The 27,437-nt window shown below is 38.0% G+C and overlaps 1 protein-coding gene across 1 annotated transcript in view; it reads left to right on the top strand.

The window, feature by feature from the left end:
* The window catches only part of chic (profilin chic), a 55,969-nt gene extending 28,827 nt beyond the window's left edge, over positions 1–27,142 (top strand). Inside the window, exons 2-4 of the mRNA XM_067151727.2 lie at positions 6,172–6,343; positions 25,211–25,310; positions 25,397–27,142. Coding sequence (XP_067007828.1) covers positions 6,172–6,343; positions 25,211–25,308 — 270 coding nt within the window. The 3' untranslated portion in view covers positions 25,309–25,310; positions 25,397–27,142. The remainder of the gene's footprint in view (positions 1–6,171; positions 6,344–25,210; positions 25,311–25,396) is intronic.
* Positions 27,143–27,437: the final 295 nt, after the last annotated feature.

Genomic DNA, 27,437 nt, shown 5'->3' with positions numbered 1-27,437 from the left:
ATGTTCTACTCCCATCAAACTTACCAACGGTGACATTTACCTTTCTCAATCCTTACGAAAACTTTCACTAACTTGTTAATTTAGGTGTACCATGTCTCTGCTGTTGCCACTCATGTCCACTAGATGACATAACTGCTGGAATTGTTAAAGGACTACCCCATCACCGACGAGTTCAGGAGCTTGTAAGCTATATCATATACAATTCTGTTCTGTTTTGAATGTGACCAGTTTTTGAAATCTGAAAAGAACTGCTTTTAAACAGATAGGCATACTCATAACCTCAAAGTCATTGATATGGAAGCAGTGAAAACATTGCTAATTACAAAATCAATAGTTTTATTTATCTAGATCTAGAACAATATCAGATCATTTGACATACACTTATTGCAAATTTAAGTAAACATAATCCAAATAATGTGTAGGCCTAGGCTACCATCACAAACCAATTTCATAATTTCTTTTAAATGTTTTATTAACATCCTAAATTATTGAACTTTAAGACCTTAGAATGCCTACGCTTTATCTGCATCATTTAATTGTTAAATTTAAGTATAATACAACCTTACTGTTTGAAATATCTTCAAAACAATGAACTTAGTCCTTTCTCAACATTCAGCTGGGAATTCTATTACTTTCATCAGTAAATCTACCAATGACGCTCCACACTCTAGGATCATACTCTTGAAAATAAGTTAGACGAGCATGCTTTCAGCTGGTACGGTGTGTCGAGTCGGAAAGTGAATTATGCACGATCGTAATTATGTGCGTCAGTATCCCATGACATGTTGCAACGGTAACATCACAGCTGATTTCCTGGGAGCGACCGTATTCACTCCCGTGTCGGTTCACTGAACTATGCTGTAACGGATAGGAAAACTTTCCCTATTTGTGTACGATCCTTTCTTCATTCGTTTGATGTGCTAAACCTTCCGAAGTCTTATTATAGGATGTCATATTTGAAGATTAGTCATTTCTGATACTTCCTTAGTTTCTTGTTTGAGGTATTAGGGTAGGGGTCAAGTGCGCCCATACCCGGGGGCAAGGTAGGGCCGCTCCTCCCCCCCCCCCCCCCCCGCCTAGCCATCGGGGGAAGGCAAAAATCTAGTCGGGTGTTTTCCTTTCAAAAAATGATTTAAAAGTCAATATTACATAGACTATGCTTATGCCATCCCTCAAAAGACCTTTGCTGGCCATGTCTAGAGGCACGATTTTCCCGTGTTAACGACACATACACCCATGGCGCTACAGCACTTGAAGGGCCTTGGCCCACCTAGCGACCGCTGCTCAGCCCGAAGGCCTGTTAATTGAGTTAAATAAAGTGTGGCTAATCAAGAAAAAAATTTAATTCCCGTAGGAACAGCAATGATTATAGTGGCGGAGGTAAAGTAAGCTCGTGTATCTACGTCTATTCCTACCGTAAACATATGGTGTGCCCATACGACAAATCCGAGAAGACCAATTGCTAACAGCGATGCCTGCCTTGACTATTTGCCAGAATTATTTGAAATCTACGGTCTACTAAAAACTAGTTTGAAAATCATTTTTACATTGTTGTCGGCAATCCTCAACTGTGTAACAAACAAAAATCGACATAATACATTATAGCTGATAGGTTTCTCCGAAAATGTGACAAAAATACGCAGTTTTATGTCGTACTAAGCGGGTTTTTTTTAACGCACATGATTTGTACTGGACTGTTAGATTTCGCCGTTATATCCAATACGTCGGTAAAAGCGATGCCGCATTAATCGGTTTCGACTGGAACTTTTAAGGCCACTTAGTGGAATCGAATCGAACCGTCGACATTTCCGCTCGACCGGTCACATATGATCCTTGGTCACATCTAGCGGAACAGAATCGAACGGGATTCTACGGGAAACTTAAAAGCATATAATGAACGGTCTGATAGCGCTAGCCTTGTGAGGAAGCAAAAAACGGAGTGAAAAGAAGAAATTGGAGAATATTTTAGGTGCATGAAATTAACTTCTCAAGGGAGCCAAAATGAGAGTATTCAAGCTTACCCAGATTGTTATTGCGCGATGAAGTTAAATCTCAGTGAATTGAAATTTCAACAACTATTTTAGATAGAATTTAACAAAACAATTCAATTTTACAGGTGGAAATGCTACTTCAGATGGAGTGTGGGATCAATCTAAAAGTACTGTAGGTTGCGTACTATGGCAGGATAATATCGTTAATAGAGGTAGCCTCGACATCAATTATTTGCCACAGCAGACCAGTTTCGTATGCAGTATGGTTCGTTGGGAACACATGTACGACAGTGTCAAACGCAAGGATCATATAAGAGGAATAGATCCGTCACTCCTGTATAATATAGTTCACTGAGAAAACAGGTCATGGAAGCTATAGTGGCCCCTGTATCTCCGCCAACATAAGGAAGTAAATACCACGATAATACCTCGTAATAAACTTGTTAATAACAGTTGTTACTTTGTTAAAATTTTAATTGTGATAGAGATAATGATTGCATTTCGGTAGAAAAGTTGTATCTAAAGCTTCTCTCGTGTCTTTTTTCTTGAAAAGAAAATTGCAATTACCGTATTTGTATGTTGGCAATAATGCTAGCTTGTATCGTTGTTTCGCCGTTCGCATTGTAATGTACATTTACATCTATTAGATAATAAATGCAACATTGATTACCGAAAATGTTAATGCAATTCATATAAAACCCCCAAAACGCCCATATTTGCCTAAATCACGATCTAACGTAACCTCATTCTTTCGCTCGTTCGTTAAACCCTTCCCACGACTTTTATGTATGGGAATGGAAAACAGGAGAAGGAAAGGAAGAAGTAAACCACAGCATAATGCACACAGTTTATATTTTGAATTTTATTCCAAACAGCACTTAAGCACAATCACACACACGTTTACTCGCAACAGCTAGGTAGTTCAATGTGAAATACGTTCATGATCATAATACTATTTCTTCACACTAAGAACGTGTATAATTGTAACTTCACTCCATACTCTCAAAAAACTGGATCAAAAATCTCTTTCAATGCGAAAGAATCTCAACAAATTTTCGTCTAACAAGCACTAATACTTACCGTACGACCAAGTTCCCTTCACGCGCAACGATAACAGTGTTGTGTTTTGAATTTGCTGTACCGCGCAAGTGAATGTGTTATGCCAACCACTGCCTTCTAAATTAACCCTCTGTAAGAGAATTTTTGTTTTCACTTGTTGGCGGAGATTGAGGGGCCCATCTCGGAACTGCTTCGGACGCTCCCTATGAAGTGTCACCCCCTTGGTCAAACATAGGGAATGCCACGTACGAAATTGTTAAACTGTAAATACAATAAACACTTAAAGGTACTGTACATCCCAAGTGATTATTGTACTGATATACTTCATGTGGACTCCGATATAACATGATTTTGTGATGAAGTCAACAATAATTGAGATAATTTGCATATGCATATGCAAATTCTAACATTCTAACCTGTTTTATAAGTTGTTGCCTCGCTTATTCCATCCAAGGCATTATTTCTTACTGTTGTTGCAATAATGGTACTCGTGGGTCTTTTCATAAGGGAAATTACTGTATACTTTTGAACTAACCTGTTAAGTTTTCCGTTGAATAAACTGTAATGAAACAGAACGTTCCCGATCATTTCCAGGAAACAGCTCACTTCCCAGCAGAACAGTGTTGCCAACATGTAAGTCCAAAATCCCCCCAGGTCACTTCTAAAATCCCTCTAAATGAGACAATAACCCTCTAATAATAATAATGATAATAATAATGTTGCTGCCGTTATTCACAAAAGGAATAAATCACTCCACAGAATATTCACAACTCGCAGATATTGCCTTATTTTGTTGAAACACCATGCGAATGATCTTACAACTACATGAACTTCAGATTCCCAGTCCAAACTGATTCAAGTTAAGTTATCAGACTGCTACTTTCACGTATTGCAGGGATTTCCCTCCTACATGACGATCACTACTATTGATGTTTTCTCTTAACAACGGACCAATGAACTATGTGCTGGACCCGAAGTCTGTGATTCCCCTCAACATTTACCAAAAGAAATAAATGCTGCTGTGGTTACCAAGGAGGAGAGACAGAGAGAGAAGGTGAGAGGTATGCATGTCTCTGATATTATGGTGCATTATTAGTTATTAATTAAAACATCAGTATATTTGTACATAAATACACCTATCTGCTAGTAGTCAATACCAAAAAAGTGAAAAAGAAAGAATAAAGCAGATGCTGAGTTTGTTAAAGAGATAAGAAGAGGGGATCTCAAGGCACGTCAAGAGTTTGTGCGTTTAGAGCTGCTAGAAGAGAAAATCATGACGTTGCATGATTAATTGCAGTGTCTGGCAAACAGCGAAAATATTAAACCTCAAGATGGCACACGAGCATGCTATAGCAATGAAACAATGATTGTCATCCCCATAGCCCCTCAGAATTCCTCAGTCATCCCCCAGCGGCCCCCCCCCCCCCCCGTAAAATTCCCCCTGTCCCCAACGTTCCCTCTGGGACGATTAAATCCACCCCCACCCCCCACTTTAGGGGTTAAACCCCGAAGTTGGCAACACTGAGCAGAAGCTGATATACACATTTGCCGCCAAATGGCCGACCGAAAGATCCCGATCTTCTACGGTGTTTACGGATGTTGATAATTCTGTTTGACTCCACTCCGCTAGTAAAAATATTCTTGGCAGGGAATCCTGTTCGGTTCGATTCGACTTGTGGCGATCGCCATCTCTATCTCACGTTTAAACACATGTTAAAAACAAATTCGATTAGATTTCACTAGGTGGGAGCAGGCCTTTAGGTTGTCTAGTGTGTCTGTTCGAACTTGCAAGTCAGTGAAGCCGTGAGACATAGCAACCATTTTACACGCTAATATATATTATGCTGCTCTGCCTTAAATGGCATTAAATCCTGTGGTCCGTTTTGCTGTTCTCGTTGACGATAGGTTATGTATACTCAATGACTTGAAAAGAATGAGAAAATGACTCAAATATGAAGGAAAATGTATGCTTACCAAAGTGGTCAATGCTTGCATTATCAAAGTTACCTTTAACTCTTAATGAAGTAAATACCATTAATAAGAATCATCAGTAATAATAATTATAATATTCAGAAACACCTGAGAGAATATTTGGGTCCTTTTTTAGAATGCAGTTCTCACAAGCAAAACTGAGAATCTAAGAGTCATCCAACAGTATTTTGGATACCTCCTGTTTGTTGTCTCACATGTTGCTGAATGGTATATTTTTAATCGGCTGCCCCTTTCACTCCATAGTTCTCACAAAGGTATCTGACAATGTGTAGAACTGACCAAATTGTGAAATATTTCTATTTGATAGATAGCTAAAGCTATGTGGATTACACACAAATAAATGAAATTTTCACTGTAAAACAAAACTGACCAGCATGTATTTGTATGTACTTGTGCTCTAACAATCTGAATTAAATGTTGAATGTGTGTGTGCTACAGGATAATACCTTCACTCTCATCACAAGGCCATCCTAGATTACAAGCAGTGTCTTGTCTCTCTAGAGATGTGGATTTCCAAAGAGTTCGGATAAGGGTTATAGGTTACTTTATTTCAGTTTTTGAACTGAGAGCGGAGTCATTTGATGTTTCAGTATTCTAGTTTACTGAATGCTTGGATTATATTCAGATACATTCATTACCAAACGTAAATTCATAAGAATGATTAAATAATAATGCAGACAATGAACGACTTCAAAACGAGAATTTAACGTAATGAATTGCTGAAAATGACAATATGAGATTAAAATGCCTTATTAAATACACATTTTTATAATGGGAGGGGGTCATGATTAGGATTTATATATGTTGCACTAATTATACGGTGACATCTCCAGAAAATCTGGATCCTGATATACACACTAACCCTAATCTAGTAGAATTTTCCTTTGAAACAATCACTACTTCAAATCCGGCTCTCTGCCCTTATCTTCCTGCTTCCACCAATTCATCTAGGACATCCCTACTTTTAATTGTGTATATTCCTCTTGTTTTTAATATGTTTATAAACTACAGTTTTAAAATGTTGTTCTAAATGGTCTTCATTCACTCGCTCATCTGATATTTTATGTCAACTGTCTTTATTTGCTTACAAATATGGTGAGGATTTTATTCTGAATTTTTTGCTTTTCAGGTATCCAAGGATGAAATCGCAAAATTGGCCCAAGGTTTCGAAAAGCAAGACATATTGACCTCGTCGGGAGTTACGTTGGCTGGTAATCGTTATATCTACCTCTCGGGTACTGACCGAGTGATTAGGGCCAAGCTTGGCAAAGTAGGAGTGCACTGCATGAAGACGCAGCAAAGTAAGAACTTTATTACATTGATTTTTATACCTTCATTGCATACGTTATATTTTAATGATTTATTAAACTTAAGGCCATGGCCGCTTCCTTCCAACTCTTAGCCCTTTCCTATCCCATTGTCGCCATAAGGCCTATCTATAATACCATTATTGGACATTTACCAAAAATTGATGCCTTGGTAGGTGTTAGGTACCAACTGATGAGCCCCACCTAGCACATGAGGGCAAAATGCTGGCAACCAGGAATTAGTTAGCTGGAAAATGTATAATGTCCAATAACGGACCATTTATATTGGTATTATAAAGTTACACATTCAGGGCAAATATTTGATTCCCTATGGGAATCAACATCTATATCATAAGACCTATCTGTCGGTGTGACGTAAAGCCATTACCATAGTTAGAAAATATAGCAGTGGGCCAATTTAAAAAAAGGCATTTGTTAGTGCAGCAGAGAGCTTGTGGCAGGACATCTAAAAGAGTGAAGAAAAGGAGACACCCTGGTGGAATGAGGAAAATGATGAAAGAAAAGACCGCCTGGCAAGAATGGAACAGAGATCAAACAGAAGAAAGGAAGAATGTCAACAGCAAACGGGGATGTAAGAAGGTGGTAGGAGAATAAAATAGAGTTGGGAAGGATTTACACACAAAATGGAAGCGGATGTAAGTGGCAGTAAAAGGATGCTGTATGGACTTACAGAAAGTTACCTCAAAGCTAGTGAAAAAGGAAGATGGGAACTGTTAACACACCCATGAGAGATAAAGAGAAAATGGAAGGAGTATTTTGATAAGCTATTGAATGTGAACAAATGTACAGACAACAGAGGATGATATAACAATGCAGGAGGTGGAGTTAGCGGTACGAAAGATGAAGATGGGAAAAGCAACAGGGCTGGATGAAATCAGTGTCAATCATAAAGGCTGCTGGACCTGTTGGTATGCAGTGGTTGTACTAACTACTGAAGTGTATGTGGAAATGCAAATGTGTACTAGAAGACTGGAAAAAAAAGGGATAATACCAGTGTTTTAGAAAGGGGACAAGAATGTTTGTGGTAACTATAGAGGAATCACACTCATATCACACGTAGTTAAAATACTGGAAAGGATGTTAGAAAGATTGAAGGAGAGTTACAAAAGGAACAACATGGCTTCAGGAGTGGAAGATCTACAGTGGACCCAATCTTTAGCATGAGACAGCTGATGAAAGAGAACTGGGAATATGGAAAGGATCTGGTCAAGACATTCATAGATATAGAAAAGGCATGATAGTGTCCACAGAGAGGTTTGGGAAACCGTGGTTAACAAGACTCAGAAGAGAGATGTTAGAAATGGTGCAAGCAATGTACAGCTACTGTGTTAGCAGAGAACTGACCCCAGTTGGAAAGACAGAATGGTTTAAGAATAAGACTGGACCAAGACAGGGGACTGTGCTGTCATCTCTTTTGTTTATTATGGTCGTGGACAAAATTGTAAAGGAAACTAAGGTAACCTATGGAGATAGAGATGAAGATACTGCTGTTTGCAGATGATGTAATCTGGGGAAAGAACAGCAAAGAAGTGCAACAACTAGATGTACTGAAGGAAAAAAATGAGAAATATGGCATGAAAATCAGTACAGAGAAAAGTAAGACTATGGTGATATTGAGGGGGGGAAAGACAAGGAAAGGGCACTGTGAAAATTGGAAGTCAAGAGTCTGGAAATTGTGGACAGCTTTAAAAACCTAGGAAGTGAATTTACGTTCTCGAAGTTTGTGCCTGAACATTACTGCCGTCTACTCACGTTTCATGTTGAATGTTTGAAATTGTTTCGTGACATCGTACTGGCAGGCTGTTAGAACAATGTTGGGATGTTTGACATGTTTCGTGAATATTATTCAGTGTTTTATCACATCTTGTATGTTCTGTGATGAAGTTCTGTCGAAGCATCTGTAGTTACGTAACCACAATTCTTACGTGATTGTGCTAAAAATTACGACACCGCCTGGGAACTGTTTTCTATTGTTTCCGTTGAGTGCATTGCATGACTATTCCTCGACAGTACACATTATTTTTCTTTTCCCCCATCTCTGGTTTCCGTAGGAACAACCACTCTCTGATAGTAAACAAATACACGTCGTAATGATGGGATCGAATCAAGGATGCGAGCTTGCTCCGTAAAATATAGCTAATGAGGGGTCTGACAATGAAATTGATATTTATGGTAGTGATAGTGATTGTATTGTGTCCGATAAGAGTGAAATTGGTTATTCCTCGGAAGACTACAACAAGGAAATTAAGAACGAAGTGCAGAGCTCTGCTGTCATAACAAAGGCTAAACTGTCAGCTGTTCAAACTGAAGGAAGAAGGTGGAGTTCTGTAGGCAGGTTTCTTCCTATGCTTTCTGCTCATTTTGATCCATCCAATTCAGGGGTTAGTTATAATTTTCATTTGAACGATAGTGACATTAATTCGAGTTGAAGTGTCGATTTTCAAAGAAGTTGATCATAATATTACGAACTTCATAGTGTCATAAATGAACAAGTACAGCTTATTCGTTACAGAAAATACAAACATGAAGGAAAAGTCGAAGTTACATAAGTGGCAAGGCATAACCTAGGCTCTTATGTTTTCCTGGCAACTGTTTTTTGTTTATTTTTTGTACTGGAAAGGATACGTACATTTAACACGATGAAAAACTCGACTGTCTGGGTCAGTACTATACCCTAAAGATATTTTGATAGGCGAAACTGTTGTAAAATCAAGTCTGTGTGTTGTAAATGGTACAAACTTGATCACAGAGAGTACTTACATTTTTGTCAATTTTACTATTCCTTTCAATATTTTGAGGGAAGAAAATTTATGCCACTGATTTCAATTAAATTGAATTATCAGTTATTAAATAAATTATGTAAATTTATTAATGGAGAAAAGTTGGGATTAAAATAATTTAAAATTAGGAATTCAAAATTTTCAGGAAACAACTTGCTCCTGGTGGCCTGTGAGTCTCACCAAAAACTAACTGATCAAAAGGTTAATGTACAAAATGTACTATGTACCAATACTGACTTACGCAGCTGAGACTTGGACTTTGACTAGCAGGCAAGGAAGCAGAATTCAAGCCAGTGAGATGAAATTCATATCAAGTATGATAGGAAAGACAGTGAGAAATGAAGTTAGGAAGGTAGTTGGGTTAGGAAAGCTAAATGAGAGAGTTGAAAAGAATAAACTAAGGTGGTTTTGATGTAAAGAGGATGGAGGAGAATAGAATTCAAAGACAGGTGCTGGAGGCAAAGTGTGAGAGCAAGAGGAAGACCTAGAACAACGTGGATTGAATCGGTGAGTAGCGGCATAAGAAGAGGAAATTTAGACTGGTACAAGATTGTGGAAGGAAAGAGGAAGATGAAGTGCCATAAATACCCTGACCTGGCAGGAGCTGGATAAGGTGAAATGATCATAATCTGTAGTTAAATTTCAGTATTTCACCAGTATTAGCCTCCTTCACTATCAGAACATTTTTCTTTTATCAAACTACCTTTACATTTACATTTCTGTGCAAGTTGCTGTGTTAGGATCAGGAAGCTGAACTGTGGACACTATCTTGAAGACCGTTCCTACACTGAACTGCAGATGTGCACAGCACACCAATGACGCTGTCTGATGCTTAACAGAGTAAGAAAAAAATAAGAATCAACGAAGTGCCTAATCAGGCTGGGAAAGTTTTAGTAGATAATACAACTGAATAGTTGAAAACAGAGTTCCAAATACCACCTACACGCATGGTCTGGGGTTAAGATAGAACTGGATTTCTTTCTTCAGCATTATTTACCTGTGTAGCATAAACTGCTTTTACCTTATATTTTGTTTTTGCCTTACGAGGTTTCTTACATATAGGCTTTTGTCCATGTCAGATTTCATAAACACTTGTCGGGTCTCTTTGTCCCACAGTTGCAAATGAAGAGGTGTAGTATGAGGGGAAATAATTAATTCTTATACATGTGATGTCCTGATCCTTGGCTGAATGATCACTGTAGTGGCCTTCAATTCAGAGGGCTCTGGGTTTGATTCTTTGTTGAGCCAAGGGTGTTATCTTCGTTTGGTTTATTCCTCTCGATCGGTGACTGGTTGTCAGTCTTAATACACACTACACACCTATACACACACTACACACCACTCTACCGACCATTAGACTGTTATATATTATAATGTAGTACAGAAATATTTAAAATAGTTATATTTGAATCAGCCCTGTCAATACACTTATTAATGAAAGAAAATTATTTAATTCATCCAAACATGTTTCAGGAATTTAACCATTCCCTTCATCAGTGGTCAGATCAAAGAATAAAACATAACAATCTTTTGTTTTTACAATTCAAAGAAGTATTGTCCTAATACACCATATAAATGAGTAAAGAAAACTTATGAAATATTATAAAAATGATCAATACATAAAATTTTGTTTAACTGAATGAGAACACCATATAAATTTAAGATCTTCAAGTTTTTCTTTTTTCTTTTTGTTCCTCAAATGATCATATGCTAGTCTATACAGTGGGTTATCTTTGGCACTTCTCTCATTTAAACTTGATTCAATTTTTTTTTGTAAGAGATATAAATTTCCAAACTTCCCTAAACAGTCATTAATTTTCCCTTTTTGGCCAAATGTAATAATTTCATGTCATTAGAAATGTCTGTGAATTTGATTCTTTTCAACTATATGCTCTCCCATTGCTTTGCTGAATATCTTATGTTTGACTGCATTAACATGTTCTTTGTACCGTATAGCCAAACTTCTTCCAGACTGTCCTATGTATCGTTTACATGTTTGGCATGTTAATTTGTAAATTCCTGATTTATTAAATATCCATTTATTCTCTCTTACCTGAATTGAAAATTATCTTATTAGTATTATCCGTTTTGTATGTGACATTGATGTTCTTTTTCCTGAAAATTTTAGCCAGTTGATAAGAGTGCTTATTTCGAAAAGTTAGAACTGCAGATTTCTTTTTCTCTTTTCGCCCTTTAATTAAAGTTGTTTTTGGTTCATATCATCTAATGGCACATAGCCTCCGGAGAGGGCTGCTGCTATTATTTAGAGTTGACACCCATGGGTGATCTGCCACGTGTGAGTGTGGAGCAAATACATGTCATGAAATATGTTGAAGGGAGCACAAGCACTCAGTCCCAAGATGGAGGAAATAACCAGTGAAGGTCAAAATCTTGGACCTAGCCAAGAATCGAACAAAGGATGTCTTGGGCTAAAGACCAGCATGCTAAGCAGTTAAACCATGGAGCTGCACCATAATATAACGCACGTAAAATCAGAAATTTGTTAGCCGCTCCCTCGTTTTTAGGTGTACAAGAAATAGTCAACAATGACCCGTACTACACTGTCGCAAATAACTGGACAGCAGATGAAATTACATATTGCTGGCAGTGATTTATATTTCCATATACCGATATAAAAGAACATTCTCTCGGGTCTCTGTGATCCAATGCCGTTAAGGGGACCTTCGTACGTCGTTCAGACCTTTTCTTCACATGCTGCTGACCTCCATGTGTGGTGTTAACCCCTGTAGGCCTAACTTCATTTTGTTCTAGCTTGTAAAGCTTTAAAGTTGTCGAAATGGAAATAGTATATCTTGGTAGCCTTGTATGTATGAATCAGCCCAAATCAGTGTTCCTTTTCTTCTTTCTAAAGAGACTTCTTTCCACTTGAGCTCAGGCTTGCATTCTGCTGCATTCTAGCAGATGTAACACTACATGACATTTCATTATGTAGATTGATGGTATAAATCATCCATCTTTTCACTGATGCATTTTGACATGGTGAACATACCTATACTTTAAACACCTTGAAACCTCTTAGTAATTGCTCGACTGTCACTTAGAAATGCAATATTGCATGGCACGGTGCAGTCTGGATGAAACTAATTAAAGTTTCAATAAATTGTACAATACACCAGACTGAACTGAGCAGGGAGACAGTGGACGCATCATGTACGGAATGAGAGGTGCGCAAGACCGAGTAATGGGCGATGAAACACGCCCAAATTACCTGCCCTCTTTCTCGTGAACTAATCATCCCATTAAGCTGGGATTTGAGCTAAATTAATCTTGGAACTATTGTTCCTGGGTCATCCATCTTAAGTTCCCATGGCAACAATTATCCTAGTTTTCGCTGCATTTTCGTACTGCTTGCACCTGAATTACCTCCGTCCGCTGGGTAAAGTGGCACTCAAATCTTCCCTGTTGTCGAATGGTTAACCCTCTCCCTCCCATATTGAAATGCACATTATCCCCAGAATGAAATTAATTCATTTTACCCATTATCCTAAAAATGCAGACAGTTATAAAAGTTACGTACAAAAACTGAAGCAGCTTGAAATATTATTTCACCAAATGAAAGTTAACAGTACATAATTCCATGAATTGCTTGCATTGTAGAGTTAAATTCTTAACTGCAACTCATCCTCGTTGGTGAAAGAGTGGAAAACAATATAATTTGCACAAACAAAAGTCCCATTGCTTACACTTAAAAACAGACTAGATATTTCTTCCAGATGAAGTCCTTTTTGTCACCAGCACACTTCACACAAGATTTTACCCTACCAAGAATTTTTATCGAATGGAATTATCCGTAGCGTAACGGTTAGTGTTGTTAGCTGCCGTCCTTGGGGGCCTGGGTTCTATTCCCAGTACTGCCAAAAATTTAAGATTGGCAGGAGGGCTGGTATGTGGTTGAAATGGTACATGCAGCTCACCTACAATGGTGGTGTGCTTGAAAAGAGCTGCACCACCTCAGGATGAGGACACAAGTTCACATTTTGGAAAGTGAAATTCCCAGTCAGCTGTCAAAGGCCTTTTTTGGGGTTGCAAAAGCTGTAGGGTTACTCTTAGTGCTGAGGAAGGAAACATCCTTTATCATCCCACACAGTGGCAATGACATCTCCAGCTTGCATGAATTTAGAATCCTCTTTTGAATTTCAGGTTTTTGGTGGGCCAATCTTTTCTTTTCTGGCTGTTCCACAACCATATGCCTTTTCACATGCAATATTGAGAGGATTATCAGTGATGTGAAAAAAATTTCAAAATACAGGTGGTGATTCCTTCCTCAGCAATTTCTAGGCAGATCAATAACAACTCGTTCACCAAGTAGTGAATCCTTATTCCTCTCTTCTCTTTCCTAAGCATATATGTGTTAATGTATAACCATATTTAGTTGTCAGAACTCAAGGTTTCATCCCCCATTTGGTAGGTTTAGACTAAATATACCGCTTTATGCCTAACATAGGCCTATCCTTGAAAGCAAGCATAGCCTCAACACAGTTCATTTTCTAGTTTGTAAATTTCCCTGAAAACTTTTTCAAGGTTCAGAATTGGTCTCTGCTTTGTATAAGTAACCCCAATTGTTTTGATGTTTTTCCTCCTCTGGCACCTTCTATGGCATTTTGAGACCCTATTGGGTCATGGGTGCGAACTGTCACATGTGGATTTGACCCTTTTTTTATTGCTGCATGCCTTTCTTGATGCCAGCCCTGTGTATGTTTCTGTGGTGGTTAGTAGTGTGGCATGTTGTCTGAATATGAAGAGGAGTGTGTTGGAACTAACACACACCCAATCCCTGACCTGGCCTGGAATCAAACCTGGGGCCCTCTGAACCGAAGGCCTCAGTGCTGATCATTCAGCTATTTTTCCTAGTGACGCCAAATGCAAATATTTGGTAAGGTTTTTGAAACAAATTGTGTGGCATTGCCTGAACTATTAAGTGGCAATGTACAGCATCCTCTGACCAATATATGTATGCATGTCATAGATTAATATTCCATAATATGCCTGAATTTCTTCACTGGAAGTATCAGTCCATATCATATGTCTTTGCTTTTTTTTTTATTTTACCCATTCGTTTGATCAGCAATCGGTGCAAAAATTTGTTGGTCAAATATAAGGGAGTAGTAGTCTAATGCTATACTACCCAGAGGAAGGGAACTGTATAAATTACTGTGCTATGAGCTGGAAAGGGTTAACGAGCATCCATATCTCATGGTCAATTTTAAACTGTATAACAGACAGAATAGGTTTCCTTGTACAATATCTCTCAGATGACTGGGAAAAGTGGGGGTTTCTTAAAATATGTATGTTGGGTATTCAGCCCAAAGGCTGGTTTGTTCCTCCACAGCTTTGCCAACAGCTGTCATAGATGGCCTAAGCATCACTGAAGAGGTGTACTAGGGAAATGAGCGAGGTATTTTTCCGTTGCTTTCCTCACCTGAGCCAGACGTTGCTCATATTCATTCTGCCAAGCCCACCGAAATGTACACACCAACCAACCCTATGAGTGATATTTTCATATTCATATTATTCATAACCGGGACTGGCTGCATAAGTCACTTTCATATTGTCGAAGCCAAGGATGAGACTGAGACAGGTCAATGAAAGTCTGTGAAAGATATATACAGTACATACTGTTATACTAATGTTGCTTTCAATTATGTCTTTTTCACAGTTGTTGGCCCTTGTGATTAGTGCTTATTCTTTCCGTGCCACCTTGAGTTAGGTAGTTTGAGATGGGTGTCGATTTGTCACTAGACGTATTTTGTGGGCGTTGGTGGGACAGAGAGACCAGTCCATAACTTATTTTGAGGGTTTATTTTTTATTTTATTTTTTTTAATTTTTTTTTTATTCTTCAAAGCCACTTATTTTGAGGGCTGCCACTTTACTTTTTTCCTAAAAGTCACTTCGTTACTTCGAATGACTTCAATTTGTTACTCCTCAGTAAGAAACTTGGTGGTGGGAGAATTCTACATTGGAGAGAAAATTAAGGAAATGAAAATTCTGCAATTGATGTGCAGTGTAAATATCTTGGTCTAAATCTTCCTTGTGGGAAGTTTCAATATTCTGAAGCAGCACATATAATGAAGATGTATGCAAATGTAGAGAGGTTTCTTTCGGGCCATATTTTGACAATGTTCCTGACTCTACAGACTTTAAATACAAGAATGAATATTGAAGATTCTCACTGAGACTGTTAAGTAGGTTAGCATCCTGTTTCACAGAACTTTTTGCAAAACATGCAAATGTTCTAAGCAAACCTTGGCCCTATTGAAGTGACGGGTCCCTCTTCAATTTGACAAGTGAGGGGCTCCTTGAAATCAACTTGGTGAACAAAATTGAATTTAATGGGGAGCTCTAAATATTAATGGGGTTTGTGGAAGAAAGGACTACCGGGCGAGTTGGCCGTGCGCGTAGAGGCGCGCGGCTGTGAGCTTGCATCCGGGAGATAGTAGGTTCGAATCCCACTATCGGCAGCCCTGAAGATGGTTTTCCGTGGTTTCCCATTTTCACACCAGGCAAATGCTGGGGCTGTACCTTAATTAAGGCCACGGCCGCTTCCTTCCAACTCCTAGGCCTTTCCTATCCCATCGTCGCCATAAGACGTATCTGTGTCGGTGCGACGTAAAGCCCCTGGCAAAAAAAGAAAAGAAAGTATGACTGAGTCAGCAGATGGGATGCATGTGGATATTTCAGGAGTTAATGTTTTTTCTGTAAGGGGAGATAACAAGGAAGAGATTAGAGATTATAAAGTATTCTTAAGGTGTTTAAAAGGGAAGGGCAGAGTGTGGGGTAGGGCTGTTCATCAGGAATACTATTTCATGCAACATAGTTATCTGTTAGGCACATAGATGAGCAAATGATATGGGTAGCTTTGATAGTTTGAGGAATGAGGATGAAAATTCCCAGTCTATTCACCCCCGTGACCAAGTGAGGATGGGTAAATGTGGGGAAGGTATGGAAGCCAGTAGGAACGGAAAGCGTTTACTGAACTTCTATGCTAGTATGGGATTGGCAGTTACAAATATTCTTAAAGCATAAGGCTATGCAGCACCTGTTGCCATTTCTTGATGGATGCAGTACTTTTGTATCAGTCTCTTGGCACAGGCCAGAGCAAAGTGTAGCTTCCACTGAAGTCCCAGTCTCATCCATGGCTGTGACAATATGGAAGTTGCTGGGGTATGGGTGGTGCTGAATAATGACATTCGGAGTACAAATAGTGTCTGAATGTTATGAAAGGTATTGCTCATAGGGTCAGCCGTGCTGCATTGGCACATTCTGGCCCTGTGAGGAAAGCAATGGCAACTACCTCGCTCCTCATCTTGCCTAGTATGCTTCATTTGGGCTCTGCCATTGGTTTTCACTGTTTCCCTATAACTGCATAGCCTTTGGTGGTGCTATTTGAGGATCCAACCAGCCTCTGGGCTGATAACCTGACAGACAAGGCTATGCATGGGAGGGTATCACTATCTGATCTGTAGTGAGCTAAATATCTATAGGCTAGGCTGAGAGGTTGACAGTTGAGGCACTGGCCTTCTGAACCCAACTTGGCAGATTCAATCCTAGCTCAGTCCGGTGGTATTTGAAAGTGCTGAAATAGGTCTGATTTGTTTTGATGGATTTACCGGTACGTAAAAGAACTCGTGCGGGGGGGAAATCAGCCACGTCTGCGTCTCCGAAAGCTATGGGACCTAAAAACATATCTTCAGGCCTTGTATAGTGATTTTTATCTGTCTGCAGATAAATGATAGAAAATCTCCAGAACGAGTAAATTGAACGGAAGTACATGGACATGCTTTATTTTTGCAGGTGTTTACTCTTCAGCAGTTGCCTGTTCTTGAATGCTGTTTATTCCTGTCCTGCCAGTCTTCTTACGATAGACCTCTCCTTTCCATGGCTTTAGCAGTTGTTCCCTTGGTGGCGACAAGTTGAGCACACTGGCCATGTCTGTGCTTCGACCTCAGTCCTGTTCGTAACCGGTTCTTGCAGGTTCATTCCTAAGCCAATCATGCTCCACCTTAATCCATTTCCACAGCCTCAATCTTAACCCTTCGTTTTGCTTGTCAAACACTCTGAGCAATATGTTCGGAATGCTTTCAACTACAACACACAGTACTACATTCTTTGTCTGTATATATGCAGGCTCTGCACGATTCCATTTAAAGATCGAACAGCTATCGTTGCTTGACTTATCCACATCACTTTGGCCAGTCTTATCCATTATTGAACCCAAGTACTTTCCTTGACTGCTAATACCCACTTGTCTACTTGCATCCATTTTCTTATGAGACATTGAATCATCCCTATCCAGAGCCAAAAGTACTTGATAGTCGTACAAATATTAGTGAATGTAAACATTCATGGCATAATATTGCACCCAATCCTCTTCCGTGCATATTCCAGTAACCAAGCAAAACTTCTGAATACAACTTAAAACACATTTTGTGACATAGAATTCCCTTGTCTTGATCCTCTACTTGTTTCAAAAATATCTAATCTGTTATTACCAACCTTCAATTGCCTTGCATCTTTCATCAACTCTGTTGTTGCACCATCTGCACAACTATTTTCCAGTGCCTTCCATAGTAACTTCCCTTTGCACTGAGATGCAATGTGAAGAACTGTGTTTTTTGCTGTAGTTCAATCAATCCTGATCTGCATTTAGAGCAGTCACCCAGGTGGCAGATTCCCTATCTGTTCTTTTCCTAAATGATTTCGAAGAAATTGGAAATTTATTGAACGTCTCTCTTGGTAAGTTATTCCAATCCCTAACTCCCCTTCCTATAAACGAATATTTGCCCCAGTTTGTCCTCTTGAATTCCAACTTCATCTTCATATTGTGATCTTTCGTACTTATATAAACACCACTCAAACTTATTCGTCTACTAATGTGATTCCACGCCATCTCTCTGCTGACAGCTCAGAACATACCACTTATTGCAAGTAATCGGCTTCATTTTCCGTATCAAATTCTAATCACAGAAAGTTTCAATAATTGAAAATCTTCCACCTTTTTGATACTTTTTATTTGCATTTTAGCAGATTATTAATTGTAAACGGTACACGTTTCGTTCTCACTTGAGAACATCTTCAGCTGTTAGGCTTAGGTGAATCGCTAAGTTTTTGAATACGTTATTTGCAAGTACATTGATCCTCTTAGACTACTTAAATACAAATTAAAATGTTAACACAATGTGGGGGTTAATGGGTTAATGAAATGAGAATGAATGATTACATAGTTGGTCAGCTTAAAAACTATATCTGTTCATTGGAATAGTTGTTAATAGTTTCACTTTGTTAAATTAAAAATCAGTCCTCTGGTTAAAAGGTTTTAAAATGATCGGCTTCTTGACACTGTTCAAATTGTTGTTGAATGTTTATTCTTTCACTCCTTCCAGGTAGGCTGTTATTTATTTTGAGCTTGCTTAATGTGCCCTAAATTGAGTCTAATGCGGAACTTTGAAGCTGATTGCTGGTCAATTTTAGGGGAGCTTCGTCTCAATTTCTTACTGTTGTTAGACTCACAATTCTACTGTGACCCTGGAGGGGGAACGTTTGATGGTGCTTTACATCTAGTATAGTAATAGTATAAATATTCAACAACAATTTGAACAGTGTCAAGAAGCCGATCATTTTAAGACCTTTTAACCGGAAGACAGATATTTTTAATGTAACAAAGTAAAACTTTTAACAACTATTCCAATGAATATAGTTTTTAAGCTGACGAACCATGTAATCATTCATTCTCATTTCATTAACCCATACATTGTTTTAACATCATTCTAATTTAATTTGTATTCAAGTAGTCTTTAAGAGGATCAATGTACTTGCAAATAACTTATTCAAAAACTTAGCGATTCACCTAAGTCTAACAACAGCTGAAGATGTTCTCAAGTGAGAACGAAACATGTACTGTTTACAATTAATAATTTGCTAAAAAGCAAATAAAAAGTATGAAAAAGGTGGAAGATTTTCAATTCTTGTAACATACCACTTAGTCGAGCAGCTCTCCTTTCTTTCAATTCTTTCCAGCCCAAACTTTACAACATTTTTGTAACTCTACTCTTTTGTCGGAAATCACCCAGAACAAATCGAGCTGCTTTTCTTTGGATTTTTTCCAGTTCTTGAATCGGGTAATCGTGAGGGTCCCATACACTGGAACCATACTCTAGTTGGGGTCTTACCAGAGACTTATATGCCCTCTCCTTTACATCCTTACTACAACCCCTAAACACCCTCATAACCATGTGCAGAGATCGGTACCCTTTATTTACAGTCCCATTTATGTGATTACCCCAATGAAGATCTTTCCTTATATTAACACCCAGATACTTACAATGATCCCCAAAAGGAACTTTCACCCAATCAACGCAGTAATTAAAACTGAGAGGTCTTTTCCTATTTGTGAAACTCGCAACCTGACTTTTAACCCCTGTATCAACATACCCTTGCCTGCTGTCCATCTCACAACATTTTCGAGGTCACGTTGCAGTTGCTCACAATCTTGTAACTTATTTATTACTCTATAGAGAATATCATCCGCAAAAAAGCCTTACCTCTGATTCCACTCCATTACTCATATCATTTATATATATAAGAAAACATAAAGGTCCGATAATACTGCCTTGAGGAATTCCCCTCTTAATTATTTTGTGACCTAGAATACCCTTGTCTTGATCTTCTTGTTTCAAAAATGTCTAATCTGTTATTACCAACCTTCAGTTGCCTTGCATCTTTGCCTACTCTAATTCTGAGATCTATTTTCTAGAAATATAGCAACCCATTTAGTCACTCTTTTGTCTAGTCCAATTGCACTCATTTTTGCCAGTAGTCTCCCATGATCCACCCTATCAAATGCTTTCGACAGGTCAATCGCGATACAGTCCATTTGACCTGAATCGAAGATATCTGCTATATCTTCCTGGAATCCTACAAGTTGAGCTTCAGTGGAATAACCTTTCCTAAAACCGAATTGCCTTCTATCAAACCAGTTATTAATTTCACAAACATGTCTAATATAATCAGAAAGAATGCCTTCCCAAAGCTTACACACTATGCATGTCAAACTTACCGACCTGTAATTTTCAGCTTTATGTCTATCACCGTTTTCTTTATATACAGGAGCTACTATAGTAACTCTCCATTCATGTGGTATAGCTCCTCCAACCAAACAATAATCAAATAAGTACTTCAGATATGGTACTATATCCCAACCCATTGTCTTTACTATATCCCCAGAAATCTTATCAATTCCAGCAGCTTTTCTAGTTTTCAAATTTTCTATCTTATTGTAGATGTCATTGTTATCATATGTAAATTTTAATACTTATTTAGCCTTATTCTCCTCTATCTGCTCATTATCCTTGTAACCAACACTTTTACATACTGCTGACTGAATACTTCTGCCTTTTGAAGATCCTCACATACACACTCCCCTTGTTCATTAATTGTTTCTGGAATGTCCTTCTTGGAACCTGTTTCTGCCTTAAAATACCTATACATACCCTTCCATTTTTCACTAAAATTTGTATGACTGCCAATTATGCTTGCCATCATGGTATCCTTAGCTGCCTTCTTTGCTAGATTCAATTTTCTTGTAAGTTTTCTTCAATTTCTCCTTACTTCCACAGCCATTTCTAACTTTGTTTCTTTCCAGTCTGCACCTCCTTAGTCTATTTCTCTATTATAATAAGGTGGGTCTTTACCATTCCTTACCTCCCTTAAAGGTACAAACCTGTTTTCGCATTTCTCAACAATTTCTTTAAACCCATCCCAGAGTCTGTTTACATTTTTATTTACCATTTTCCACCGATCATAGTTACTTTTTAGAAACTGCCTCATGCCTGCTTTATCAGCCATATGGTACTGCCTAATAGTCCTACTTTTAAGACCTTCCTTTCTATCGCATTTATTTTTAACTACGACAAAAACAGCTTCATGATCACTAATACCATCTATTACTTCAGTTTATCTATAGAGCTCATCTGGTTTTTTCAGCACCACATCCAGGATATTTTCTGGCACATCTCAGACACACAAAAGGATTACTCGCACAACTCTTCTCAGCAGTGAAAACTGCCTGCTCCTGAGATACAACAACCCATGCCACTTTTCCAATCTGTTCTTTACTATGCTACTGTACTGAACATGCCGCTGTAATTAGTCAGGTCTGTCATGTTCCCTTCCTTATATATGGCGGTAATGGGTATCTTCCATTCTCGCGGTACTTCTCCTTTAACATCTTTATTGAAGATATTTTCTGAGGCTGCTATTACTTTAGGTCCTCCATATTTCAATTATTCCATTACTATACCTCTAGGACCAGCTGCCTTGCCATTTTATTTATGAAAAGCCTGGTACATTTCATTTACAGTCAAACATTCCATATTGTAGTTTGCTACTTCATTCTATTCTTTTTTATATAATCCTGTCCTCTGTAAAAAGAACTTCAAAATGTGTCTTCCATTCAGAAATTGTAATCATTCTAGTTCCTTTTCTAATTGTAGTCAGAGCTCTCACGTGATATTAATCGCCAAGCTTTTCGAAGCCCTGTTATATCAAACTAAATATTCTACGTCAGCACATTTCTGCTCCCACAACTTCTCTTTAGCTCGAATGACAATCTTTACTTCTATCATAATGGTGTTATACTGGTCTCTGTTCTGTCTGTTAGGGCTTAACCCTTTTTAGTAAGCAACATTTTTCTTGACCTGTTCTCTGTTTGCATCTTCCAACACCCCTCTTTCCATTTCAAGAGCCTCCTCAGATTATTTTAAATCCTCATACAGCATTCTTGCAGTTCTCTCCTTTTTGTCTTGAGTTTCTTTTCAGCTAGTCTGATATCAATCTTGCACATTCCACTCCTGCATAAGCCCCACATTTAGTCATTGCATGTCGGTAACAATTCCTCTCTTGCTCCCTTTCTACATCCTTAAATCTTAGAGGAATTATAACTCCCATATGATGATCACTTCCACATTCTGTAATAGCCACAGCATCCTTGCAAGGAGCATACATTGCTATTATAACCACTTCAATACCAAACATTTGTCACCAATTTCAAGAACCTCTCATTAGCTCCTCCCAGTTCTTTATTCTTCCCTTCCATCTATTCTTGACCAAAATGGACTCATCAGCTTTAATCTGTGTGCTCTTGTCAACAACACTCCATATATTCCTATATTTGTCAATATTTGCATTTTCTCTGCTTATCTCCTTTGTTTCTATCAAAAGTAGAATATCTGATATGATTAGCGAAGAGTTTCAAACAATAGATGGCAATGGGGTTCAGGATAAAGAAAAAGAATTGGCAGCGTACAGAGATGCTGTGATTGAAACAGTGAGGGAATGCCAAGAAATTGTGTGTAAAGATGGGAAAATCAAATATCTTAGTGGAATGAAGTGAGGGCAGCTTGTAAACTTAAATTGAAGGTGTATAGAAATTGTTTCACACAAGGACTGATACAGGCAGATGAAATAGACCAAAACAATTAATTGTTGAATCCATGAAGTCATGGAAAGATGTCAGTAATAACCTGGAAATGCTAGGCCAGGCAGCAGGAAAATTTTTTGGACAATAATAAAGACTCTTAGAAAGGGAGGGAAAAGGGAAATTAACCCTTTCCCACCCACATTTTCAGCCCGATTATTGCCAGATTTCAACCTATTATTTAGGAAAAATTGAAGCAGAGCACACTGTTTCAGAAAAGGGTAAATATAATAAAAACTGTTGATCACAATGTATTCAAATTTTCAATAATATTAGAAAACATACCATCACGTCCATTTCCGTATTTATTGAGTCGGAAGGTTGTTGGTTCAAGTTCAAACCACCACCACCCCACCCCACCCCGCCCTAATTGTGGTACTCGACACAAAGGTAGGCTCTATTTGTCACATTCTCATGTTGTATGAATGAAACCAATAACCGCGTGATTCTGGAAGTGGAATGTATACTGTATATCAGCTTCTATTTCCCCTGAGCAAGTGTTTTCACATTTTATATCTGTTTCCAGAATGTGCCTTTTTGCATGCTGCGTTGATATGTAAGTGGCTATCTCACTGAATAGTTTGTCTCCTAACATATGTCAAAAATATTTCTTGTAATACTCTTTCGAAATTATGGCCATGTTCAACATCATCCATATAATCATTCGGAGTAACGATGCGAAATATTTGTAACTGAAATGCCGCCGCATCGGCAGGTCCGAAGTCTCTATCTGTTTTCACTTACATCACTGTTATCACTAAAATTATCTCCGTTGATACCTTATTCCCTCACTAAAAATTCACCTCCACCTCTACTCAACCTTTGTGTCGCTTTCGTCGCCTATATTCAGCTCAGTTTCAATATCCGCAGTATTCAATCCCGCCATGTTTACGAACGAAACAGCTGTCCCGCACTCGTGGAAGTTCAAGACCGTTTCCTAGGCGACGTCAAGACAAGATTATCGCTCTTTTCATTTCCTAAGCCTTGTAGATTGTACTGCGTGTTCATAAATGCCTCATAAACACTTCAAAGCCGAAGAAAACAAAAAACTATCACATAGCTCGCGTACGTGTGCAGATAATGTAACCGGGCACTATGGACCAAGAGGCAAAGTGAAGAGTCGGGCACTAAGGGCGGGAAAGGGTTAATAGTGTTTTGGGTATATCGAGTGAACTCGTAGTAGATCCAAAGGAATAGCTGGACAGGTGGAAGGAATGTTTTGGAAATATTTATGTTGGCGTTGCGAACAACCGAGCTCATGGGGAGGACAGTGGTGTCGGTAAAATTATGGTTGTAGAGGTGAAAAAAATGAACTCCAAAGTCATAAAGCAGCTGGAATGGGTGAAATTAGACCTGAAAATAATGGCAAGGCAGGGATAAAATAGCTTCATAAAGCAAAAAGATAGCAAGGTACAGTTTGATTGGACAAAAGCAGTAATTGCATCTATCTACAAACAAGGGAACAGGAAGGACTGCAACAAATAGAGGTATTTCATTGATCAGTATTCCAGACAGAGAAGTGGAAATAATACGTTATGGCCTGCAGAATTCTCTATTTTTGTCCCTTGTTTCTTTATTGTTACTAATGCATATGTTCAATATTACAGACTATGAATCTCATGTTAGATCCGTATTCATGGATTTTTCAACTCTTCATTCGATTTGTTTTTATCCATTTTACAGACTAAAAATCAGACGGTTCAATTTCAGTAATGCTTATGTATATCAGCCCATGTCGGAACATAACTACTAAGCCACTAGTTTACAGATATTTGTTGAACCACCCCAAGGGACAACAAAAACATTGAAACAAAGAGACCTCCAACTCAAGACTGTTGTAACAATCACTATTTCATAATTTTTAAACTTTCATCCTGCTTTTTAAAAAAAATAACTAAAATTTCATTTTGTGTGTTCGATGTGTTTAATTCATTATGTATATGTCTTACTGAGGATGGCCCAATGCCGGGTCGAAACATGTCTGTGTAAAGTTTTGTCTTAATTCGACGGAAAATAATATAGTATTAACTTGGAGGATGTCAAAACGATTTTGTACGATTTTGTAAGAAGTATGTTCAATATGTTATAAAATGTAGCCTATATTGGTTTTTGTTCTGTAGTTTATATAAAATCGGCTTAGGAAGGGTTGGATTGAATGGACAGAAAAGTTTTCTAGCTAAAGGTCTATAGATGAAATACTAGTAGCCTACTGTTGAATAAAGTCCAAACATCTCTTTCAGAAACACTCGCAGTTACAAATTGCTACAAAATATATAAATACTTAAGTACAGCTTCACAAGGAAAATTGAGGACTTCTGACTAATATTTTAATCTGCACCGGAATCCCTGAACACGCTCTAAAATTGTGTAAGTCCGTGATAAAAAAGAATGTACGGTAGTTCTATGGTTCACTGACCTACTTATTGTCGATTACATGGACTGCCATAACCCTGATTGAGAGTGGAATTAGTAAATCTGAAATAGAAAATAAACCATCGGATTGGGAGTGGTGGAGTTTCTTTTTGTCTTTTGTATATCTTACTAACACACATTTCATCTTGTTTCAGCTGTTGTTGTATCACTATATGAAGATCCTATCCAACCCCAGCAAGCTGCATCTGTAGTGGAAAAGCTAGGGGATTACTTAGTGTCCTGCGGATACTAGAGGTATTTAGTTCTGGTCCTCTTGTTCCTATCCTGGCAAGTTGAAAGAGAGTTCTATACTAATTTCTGCATTGCTTATTCTTTTACAGATAATGTATAGACTGTTCTCCTGTGGTGACAAAAGCAGAACTTCAGAGCAGAAATGGTCGTTTTTTATCATAACAGCGAACAGTAATGTGCATCATGGTTCTGGCTAATTCAGTTTGAGTTCCATCTCGTGGTGAAATCTTGGAACTGCATATTTTTCTTTATTCTCGATATCTTGTGAGATGGATATTTGTGGCAAGCAACGAATGTCTGCTAATCTAATGAGGCATTGAGAGCTCCTTCATGTGTGAACTGTTTCTTTCTCCAAGGTACATCTTGAAGAAAGATGAGTTCTCTCTTCCGATCCATCAACACAACGTAGGAACCTGTTTCTGGGTGTCAAGTTGTGCCTTGAAGAAGTTCCACAGAAAAATGAAATTATAAGCAGTTTTTGTAGCTGATCCTAGTATGCCCATTGCATTTGATACTGAGTCCGTAGGGTTTTTATAATCTCTAGTCCTGCTCTTTCTATCCCCCTTCCTTCATGTCCCTTCCCCTCTTGCTACTGTGTGGAATAAAATTCATTATGAAGAGAACCATTTAAAGACATTGTTGGCTGTTCATCTGAAATCTTAACCTGCTTAGACCCCGATGTATTCATTCCTTATCTATGTAAACCACTTGGCGAGTACATGGCGCTCCGAAGAGGTTCGGCTGGAAGCGTCTCTCTGCATGCACTGTGATGTGATGTATAATGTAATTTTTTACGATGGTTTGCAGACTTTAAAATATTGAATGAAAGTTTAATAAACGCCAAGCTCAGTTTAGTGCTATGTTGCCGAAAGGATTCGTGACAAGTTTAATTTTTACTACGGTCTAATTTAAACAATGAGTAGCTTTGTAAAACATTTAAAAATGAAATTTGGACACAAAGATGTTAAGCTGAAACAAGATTTGTATAAAGTGTGGTGTAATTTTTTGGGTTGAGTGGCTGATATTATGCTGCCTGTTCAGGGAATCATGTGATTGATCCCAGATATGAAAGGTGAAGTAAATGGGGGATACACCTTTTTTTTTCTGCGTCTTCATTTTGCTGTGTATTGCTAATGAAAGAAGGTTCAGCACTCAGGCCACAAGATAGCCTAGGGTGAGAATGTGTGCCAACCGTAAAACATGCGATTGATTATGCTGGGTTTTTACTTCTGTACAGTTCATTTCATTATGACTGCTGAATTTCAATAATTTGCATGTTTCTCCTTAAATAACTGGTACTGTTCCCTTTCAGGGCCCCCAATAAAAAATAAAAAAAGAACTAGTGTATTTTCATTGTTTATTCTTAAGGGACCTGAATTTTTTTACATTTCACTTTGTCTTAATATTTCAAAAAAGAAAATTAGGGTTGGGGTTAAGAGTTTCAGACTAACTTATTTCATTTGTTTTACTTTTAGGCCAGTTTTCAAAGAAAAATTGAACATTTCCCTTCAAATAGACTGGGTTTTATCAGTGGCTAATTTTATATTCACTGATTAAGTCTAAAAGCAGTTTTCATTTATTTTTTTTGTGATTGCTGCAAAATACATGGATTTGAATTTTATGGATAGTGTTTTCAATATGCTGCTCTATAAGGGATTAGTATAGCAAAGGGAAAGTTAAATTTTGCTCTGGTATTATTTAGGTGTGTAACAGCTGCAAAGATAAATCTTTAAAAGTTCAGATCCCTGCATATTTAACTATTTTGTTATTCTAAGAAGTATTGTAATAATTGAACGAATAAACATTTATATGGAATAAATTTATGTGCAGTAAAACGAGGTCTGTGCAAACTCTTGCTCTATTACCATTCCATGTGATATTCCTTTCATGAAACCCAATAACTATTTTGAAGGTAATCCTAACTAGGATGAAGTTGAATTGTATGAATATCTTATTTATTTTGATTTTCAGTTGTGTAACATTTGGTTGCATGGTAGGCTAACAAAAGTAGCTTGCTATTTGGAAGTGTTGCCATAATTCACATCCACTTAGAAGGGATTGCAGGTTTTTAAAAGTATATTTTGAATGAGATTTCTAGAGATTCACCAGCATCACGGTGATTGTTTAATT

Source organism: Anabrus simplex, chromosome 7 (assembly GCF_040414725.1).
Source record: "Anabrus simplex isolate iqAnaSimp1 chromosome 7, ASM4041472v1, whole genome shotgun sequence".
NCBI classification, from domain to species: Eukaryota; Metazoa; Arthropoda; class Insecta; order Orthoptera; family Tettigoniidae; genus Anabrus; species Anabrus simplex.
This window is presented reverse-complemented; position numbering and strand designations above follow the sequence as displayed.